We start from the raw sequence: 8,363 nt of genomic DNA on the forward strand, positions 1-8,363 counted from the left end.
TGAAGATTTAAAAATAGGATGTAGCGTCATGTAATCGCCATGTTTGTGGAGGCGTTCTTCAGAGGTTTACTTTCTTCCCACTGTCTGACGACATGCAGTTACGTGACCTGGTAGCTTTAAATGGCCAGCGGTCTGTGGTCGTGTTTGTGAGTGTCCTCCACGTCAGCGGAAGGCATTCCCCCCCCCACTTTGCTGCCTTGTGCCTTGCTCTTCTAGGATTGGGAGTTAGAATTACTAGTTTGTTTTTTTTGTTTCTGTGTCTTGAGGAATGATTGGGGTGGAATGATGAGGCTTTTACTGCTTATGGGATGACTGACCAATAGGGTGTCAGTATCTGGATTTGTTGTCCTGGAATTCTGGGAAACCCCGCCTCTTGTTTGTCAGCAGGATATCACCTGAGTGGTGGATGGCACTTTTCTCTGCCCCCACCTGAAGCCATATCCCCATCCCCCTACGTGAACACAAGGAGAACATGCAAACACTACAGATACAGAGCAGAGAGACAATTCAAACCCCCCAACACTAGAGGGCACCATCCTTCCTCATTCCACTAGCATATACATGTTCAGTACCACTGTGTACGACTGAGGTAACTTCTGTCCCATCTTTCTGGAGGGAACGTACGTGCACATGCACGTCTCTAACTGATCTCGGGTCAGGGAGCCTGAGCGATCTTCTTCCAGAAATTGAGTTTAGTCCAGTTACTCCAGTTACTTATTTAATCGTCCAATGTATGATATTGAGCTGTGTGAAGTTTTTGTGGTGGCTATAGTTCCAATCCCGCCACCAACCCCAAAATCCTTCCCTGCAAGTAGGAAGACCTGCTTAACAGATAGACGGTCATTTCCGGTCATTGTTTATAAACATTACCACCAATTTTTCTGTGGTTCTTAAAGCCTAATGCCTAAAATACCTGATATGCTTTCACAATTTTTCCCACTAGCGTGCACTTTGGGACAAAAAACAATGTGCAAATTCACGTATGAATATTTCACTGTTACTTTAGTGGTGACGTACTAACTTAAAAATATCACACAAGACACACATACAGTTAAATGTGATTGATTGTATTAGTTACGGAAGGATTAGAGTAACCCTCTGATTACGGAAGGATATGATTCATACTACTGGTAATTATGGTTCATTTAGAACATTCATTTTGAGTTATTGGAGGCTTATTAATAAAAACATTGTATTCAGTCCTGGATGCTACTTCAGACAGCGTCTATTCTCTCTGCCAAGGACTTACTGCAGGAATATCTTTGTTCAGTCTTGTTGGAGCTGGAACTAATCTCAGTTAGGCATTTACTGTCCCGCTTCGAGCTAAATCACTCAGGCTGGAATAGATGGGGAGCAGAAATGGTGTTGGCCTCACAAGCACATGCCAAAACACAAACACACACACACATTTGTATTTATATCTTTGTGGGGACCATCTGTTTATTTCTACGGGAAAAACCCTAATCCCAACAATGATAACCTTAACCCCTACCCAATCCTAACCTTAACTGTAAGTAACCAAACAAAATACAAGGCTATTGCCATTTTTAGTTTTTTGAATATAGTCACAGATTTGAATGAAATTCAAAAAATGGTCCCCACAACGTCAAAATAACAGGTTCTTATCACACTGTGGGGACATTTGGTCCCCACAATGTAATATATATATCACACATACACACACAATGCTTTCCCAATCTTTGGACCAAATAAGTTACATCAGACCCTTCAGTCATTATGTTCCTTTAGCATGTTTGTATTTATTCACCTTTAGGCTGTGTAGAACGAATGCTAACCTTTTTCCCGTTTTCCGCTACAGATGAATGCATCAGGAGATTCTGACCTTCTGTGACCGCCTTTCCTGAGACCATAAGACCTAGCGATCGGTCGCTAAAATGATTAGCAATGCTAGTGCGGCTGCCTCAGCCAATCACAGTTCAGGGTCCGGCAACCTCTACCGGCCCTTTTCGGTGTTCAGCGTCCTTACGCTGACCCTGCTGGCCATGCTGGCGGCGGCCACGTTCATGTGGAACGCCCTGGTACTGGCCACCATCCTGAGGGTGCGCACCTTCCATCGCGTCCCCCACAACCTGGTGGCCTCTATGGCCATGTCCGACGTGATGGTGGCCGTGCTGGTCATGCCGCTCAGCTTGGTCCACGAGCTGAACGGAAGACGCTGGAAGCTGGGCCGGGCCCTCTGCCAGCTCTGGGTCTCCTTCGACGTCCTCTGCTGCACAGCCAGCATCTGGAACGTGACCGCCATCGCCCTGGACCGCTATTGGTCCATCACCCGGCACCTAGAGTACACCCTGAAGACCAGGAAGAGGATCTCCAATGTGATGATCGCCCTCACCTGGCTCCTGTCGGCGGTCATCTCCCTGTCGCCGCTCTTCGGCTGGGGCGAGACCTACTCGGAGGAGCGGATGGGTTGCCAAGTCAGCAGGGAACCCTCGTACACCGTATTCTCCACTGTCGGAGCCTTCTACCTGCCTCTCTGCGTCGTGCTGTTCGTTTACTGGAAAATATACCGGGCTGCCAGGTTCCGGATTGGATCCCGCAGGACTAACACCATCACCCCCATGGCAGAAGTCGTGGAGGTACGGCTGCCTATTTTACAGGCTACTTTAAGGGTTTCAGAGAGCTGATACAACCAGCACCAGATACATTAGAGCCAGTACTCACTGTATACCGTCGAACCTAGATACTGACACACAACGCAGACGGTGTAAGTAATTACTGAGCAGAAGGTGCGTAAACAGGGGTATTACCGCTGTGGGAAGGGGACGCGGCGGCGGAGAGAACCGGCGCTGCTCGCATCGTGGGAATAGGAAGGAGCAAAATTCACAGCAGAATTCAATATTAGTTTAAATCCCAGGTGATGGGTTACGATGCACCGGGATTTCCGAAAGGCTAGGTGCTACGGTGATGAAGACATCATCAGACGGTCTCCTACTTTGACGTTTGATGTAAGTAAAATATCCACCGTGCCAGAAATACAGCCACCCAAGGACTGTCTAACTTGTTAAAAAGCAATGATGTAGCTCGTAGGAAAAGTGGCTTTTTTTTCTCATTGCCAGAGTCAGAGTTCTTCCTCGCGCCGTGACAAGAGGCAGCCTTTGAAAATAACTGACAATGAGAAAGCCAAAATGTAGAACGTGGGAGCAGAATGCAAACAAAAATGAGGATTTGACTTTGAAACTATTTTCAGCACCCAGAAGGTTGTTTTTTTTTTTTTTAGGTTTGAGGATAATCCTGTCGACTACAGTAAAGGGTGGAATTTCGTGTGTCCGTGTCTCCTCCGACAGAGCTGAAAGCGAGCACCCTAAATCACGCCCTTCTGTGAATCAACTGTAGGACTCTGACAATCTGGATATTCTTGTACATGATTCTATGGAATGGAACAAACAATGTAGAATTCATAAGAAATGTTTATGGTACCGGGACAGCTGGAGATGATGGGATTTAAAAGAATTTTGTTATTGAAATAGAACCATCAAAACAAGAAGTATATGTAGCAATATAATGCGCTTTATAACGAGACCTAGAGCAACACCACTCTCATCTTCTGTGCTGCAGTACTGCTTAATGGCTAATTACTGATTCACTCTCCACTGATGTCCATACATCCTCTGCATTGCCCTGTGGATGGAATGATGCGTGGGGGGTGGGGTATGACCCCTCATGGTTCTGATGAAGGGGAGGTGGAGAGTCAATACGGCTTCTAAATCACATACGTGCTGCACCCTGCCTGTAGGACAAAATGACGCCCGGGCATCTCGGTGGTAAATATCTCAGTCGGCGTGAAACGCTCTCCAGAGCGACTCTGACGCCCACACCTCTGTGCCCAAAAAAGCAGTCATTGCTGGTTACCTACAGCAGTGTTTCCCAACCCGGTCCTCAGACACCACAGATGCTCCATGTTTTCGCTCCCTCCCAGCTGCCCTGCCTTCCAAGGGAGCAAAAACGTGGGCTGACTGGGTTGGGAAACGCTGACCTAGAGGAACCGGTGACACCCTTGCATGTTCATGATTTGGGCTGCTTCAGAATACTGTCAACTGGAGACAACAAAGCCAGTGTCTCTGAAACGCACTGCGCACCTTCCAGTTAGGGACGCACTGATACCAGTACTGTCCTCGTACTCATGGGTACCTGCAGCTGCAGAGACTGTGCCAACCCTTGGCATTTAGACTTGTAATTATTTGGCTAACGTTATGTTAATGTAATGTTTTTTTCTGCCTCATTATTTCCGCAACAGAAACATAAAAAGTAGAGAAGGGCTCCATGATTGTGGGTAAATTATGAATCACGATTTTTTTTCTCCCTCTCAGAATCGGGATTGTGATTCTCTCTCACGATTCCTGAGCAATATATTTGTATTTTTTGTGATTATTTAGCATCACATGCCATCTTTATGAAGATGGAACGAACAATATGTAGAGATGCATATGGTATATTGGTTCACAAACCGATATTGCCGTCTGTTAGGCCTGTTTGAGCTTCATCAATATCTGAAGTTGGAAGCACCAGAGCTAAAGACACAACTGCTGAAATAATGGAGACGACTGCATTGGGCAATCAGTGATTTTCCGTATTGGAGGATGAGGGATTTTGTCTCAAAGTACTGGTCCACAACATGTTTATAATTCATTACATCTGAATCTTGATTTTACGGTTTCCACAGATTAAAATATAATGAAACGTTATTCCGGTAATCTGCGCCAGAAAGCTCAGCAAATTTCTCCGCCAGCATCCTCCATGTCCACTCCCCACTTGGCAAGTGGCTCAGAGATTAGCTGATCATTAGTTTGGGCAATATTAGACAAAAATATATCGGATATTGGTTGAAATGTCCACATTGGGGCACCACTAACGATATATCTGTTACTGAAATGGGACTGTCACATCAACTTTGCAGAATAGCAAAGGCACATTCCTAGCATCTCCATACTCGTCTCCAAATGAAAGAAACTCTAAACATAAAGTTAGTCTCTTTATTATAACACCTGTTTTTCTGCCCCCTGTGCCTGTCACATGGTGCAACAATCCTGCAACAATCTATCACGCAGCAAGCGCTAGCAGAGAGAGAGAAAACGTCAAGTGATAACCCTTGTGCAGTGAAAATAACGGAAGCAGACCTGCCATGCGTATTGCTCATTCCTGGAACAACAGGACCCTCCAAAGTGCCATTTTGTCAGTCACAAAACTGCAATAGTGATCTTCCTTCACCTAGTCTTTTATATAGCTCATTACGATACTAGGTAACGACAGAATCTCAACGACGCGATTCATACTCATTACAAAGTCATTCCTCTGCAGCTGAAGCGTCCGTGACCCGAAGTATTACAGCAACGTCAGCGATCTGGTTCCCACCACGTCTCGATACACGTGGGAGCAGTTTAAAGCTTATGAAAGTTTAGATGTATGTGAATTTATATGGGAAATTCCAAGAAAAGATCACTTCCTAATCGTTTAGAAGGTGAGAGTTGTATCCTTTTCTTACCAATCCCTGTCTAACGTCAAAGAGAAAGCACGCAAAACAAACAGCCTGTCAAAAAAAACATGGTCGTGATGCATTCATGATTCTCAGGAGCAGCACTGAATTCTCACCAAGCAGCCTTCAGTTCGCCTTCTCAGACACCAGCACCAAACCAGCACTAACCTGCTAGTCTGTGCCGTTTTTTTTTTCAGCAGGGATAATTTTCGTGTATCCATTTTAAGAAGATCTGGCAGAATTCCCTTTGCTTCAGGTAGCACTGATTGCTGCCTGCTGTTGTAATTCTGACTGGCCGGGCAAAACACCTGACCCTAATTTATCCAATCAGGCGTTTTTGCAGCTGCCTGGGAACCGAACAGCACCGTGCAAGAAAGATTCCTTGTCTCATTCATTGTATAATGGAAGATTAAAGGAAAGATTCTTAAAATAGATCACCATTAATGGTGCAGCACAGATGGCAGATGGAGAGAAATGGTTATTAGATGCTAACAGCAATGGCGATACCAAGAATAGTCAGTTATTATAATTAATACTATTAACAGTATTTATATTAGCTTTGGGGGGGGTTGGTACCTTACTGGGCAGCGCTGTGGTCTCACACTTGAGGGTTGGGGGTTTTGATCCCTGCCCCTACCGAGTGTGTTTCGATTTCTCATGTTTTCCATTCATCTGCACAGGCTTCCTCCCAAAAACAAGTGGATAGGTGAACTAGTATCTCCAAATGACCCTTAGTGAATGAGATTGTCCTGTGCGATTGACTGGCACGCCCAGACGGGCGACCCCCTGTGTTTACTGGGCTGGGCTCCAGGCTCAGCGTGACCAAATAACGGGCAAATGGTTATGGAAGGGGAATGGAGGGAAGATTGGAGTTGGTGGACTGATATTTGCTGTTGCCTCTAGTGAGGCTGGTTTGCTGAGTTCCTGTTTGGCGCCCCCTGCAGGTGAAAGAGGCATCCCGTCAACCCCAGCTAGCATTCCGTACACGGCACGCCACGGTGACCTTCCAGGCGGACGGGGACTCGTGGCGGGAGCAGAAGGAGCGACGTGCCGCTCTGATGGTGGGGATCCTGATCGGGGTGTTCGTTCTCTGCTGGATCCCCTTCTTCACGGCAGAGCTAGCCCAGCCGCTCTGCTCCTGCGACATGCCCCCCCTCTGGAAGAGCGTCTTCCTCTGGCTCGGCTACTCGAACTCCTTCTTCAACCCGCTCATCTACACCGCCTTCAACAAGAACTACAACAGCGCTTTCCGGAACCTGTTCAGCCGGCAGCGTTGAGACGCCTGTCCTCGCATCTGTCCCGCTTGGAGCTCAGAGGGTCCATCGTGCAGGTTCCGAAAGGTCCAGCGTTAATCCCCTTCTGCCCGCAAAGTACAGATCCCTAAAGGCAGGCTGCTTTGACTGAGGCCTGCTGTTGCTTAACGCTAAACACACATGAAACCGCAGAGAGACAAATCTGTCGGCACTCGGGAAGCTGAGCCGACGTTCCAGAAGCTGATCGCTGTCCATGTCTGACGTCTGTCTTCCTCCGTCACACACTGGCTCACAAATACAACTTTCCATTAACCAGGGAGTAGTTGTGCTGAGGGGTATCAAGCGGATCTCCTTCTGGAAGCTTCCTCCAGATGCCCAGGGTGGACACTCGGCATACACATATGCTCTGCTGCACCTTGGGACTCTTGGACTCAAGTCCTGATGTTCTCCAAACCATGACACTAAATAACTTATCGAACAGACACTCATGTGCTCAATATGTATCACAGTCTGTAAGCTCTGAAAATTCCCAGTGAGTGTTTATTCGTCTGCTCCTCTTTCCGTCTTCGAAAAAGAAGCGATGCGATCTTCTCCATTCTCTAGCGCGTATCAGCCACAGAAAGGCAAAGAGATTAAGGAGCCAGACTATAAAGCCAGTAGTGATCAGTTGTCATGGCTAGATATGATATTTACAGACACAATTTAGGTTCGTAGCTGGTTAAAAGATACACATATATGTGGTCTATGTATCCTTGGTTGAGAATGTCTGTTAAGATGTAGCGAAATATGTAAACGTGAAGGGAACGCTTGTTTCTTTATAATGACAGGTGAGGAGTAGTTGACAGGACAGAGGCAAAAGGCTTCTTGTCAACACCAGACTTGTGCTGCAAGTCACACACATCTAGGTTCATCGGAATTCCGAAGCAAAGTATGAAAGTGCCGTTTGAAGGAGAGGAGTTCTGAAGAGTGGATGTTATTACCTCACAGAGGATTTGAGTTCTTACGCCATATCCTGCCACCCAAGGCAGGAAAATGTTCTAGTGGCATATTGGAAGGAACTCTCTGTTCGGTGTCGGTATTCAGTATTGCACGGCTGTGTGCACCATCCGATTTTTTATTGGAGGTGAATCCATCACTAGTGAAACACTACCTGACTTTCACCTTTTATTTTAGTTAATGAAATCACATTAAATTCTTTCCTGAGGGAATCTGTTCGCCATCTAGGCTATTAGAGAAATCGGTTAAAATTATATCTGTGAAGTCCACCTGTATTTGGACACCGATTTATCAAATGAGAGCTGTACTGACATAAATCTTGTTCCTCGCGTTTTGGAAAAAAAAAAAAACGGCGATGTGTTTGAGCGCAGGAATTGACAGCAATTAAAAGTGAGCGGCTTGTGACAGTGGTGCGATCACATTTGTGCTGCGGAACCAGAGGACATGGCGTTAAGCTGTGGTGACAGAGGAATATGGAAATTATGGACTGGAAACGCAAGAGAAGATATGAGATGACATGATATTCCTCTAACAAAATGATTTTTCTGTCGTTCTTTCACAGGTACTGTAATTGGCAACCATGCTACAATGAAATACAGGAACAAAATAATCAAATCCCCCCC

At 46.1% G+C, this 8,363-nt stretch overlaps 1 protein-coding gene across 1 annotated transcript; it reads left to right on the forward strand.

Moving 5' to 3' along the window:
• Window positions 1-1,396: 1,396 nt before the first annotated feature.
• Window positions 1,397-7,801, forward strand: htr5aa (5-hydroxytryptamine (serotonin) receptor 5A, genome duplicate a). Its single transcript, XM_023804874.2, has 2 exons — window positions 1,397-2,597; window positions 6,436-7,801. The coding sequence occupies exons 1-2, from the start codon at window positions 1,896-1,898 to the stop codon at window positions 6,766-6,768; spliced, it is 1,035 nt and encodes a 344-aa protein (XP_023660642.2). The 5' UTR covers window positions 1,397-1,895; the 3' UTR covers window positions 6,769-7,801.
• The last annotated feature ends 562 nt before the right edge of the window (window positions 7,802-8,363 follow it).

Source organism: Paramormyrops kingsleyae, chromosome 4, assembly GCF_048594095.1.
Source record: "Paramormyrops kingsleyae isolate MSU_618 chromosome 4, PKINGS_0.4, whole genome shotgun sequence".
Classification (NCBI taxonomy): Eukaryota; Metazoa; Chordata; class Actinopteri; order Osteoglossiformes; family Mormyridae; genus Paramormyrops; species Paramormyrops kingsleyae.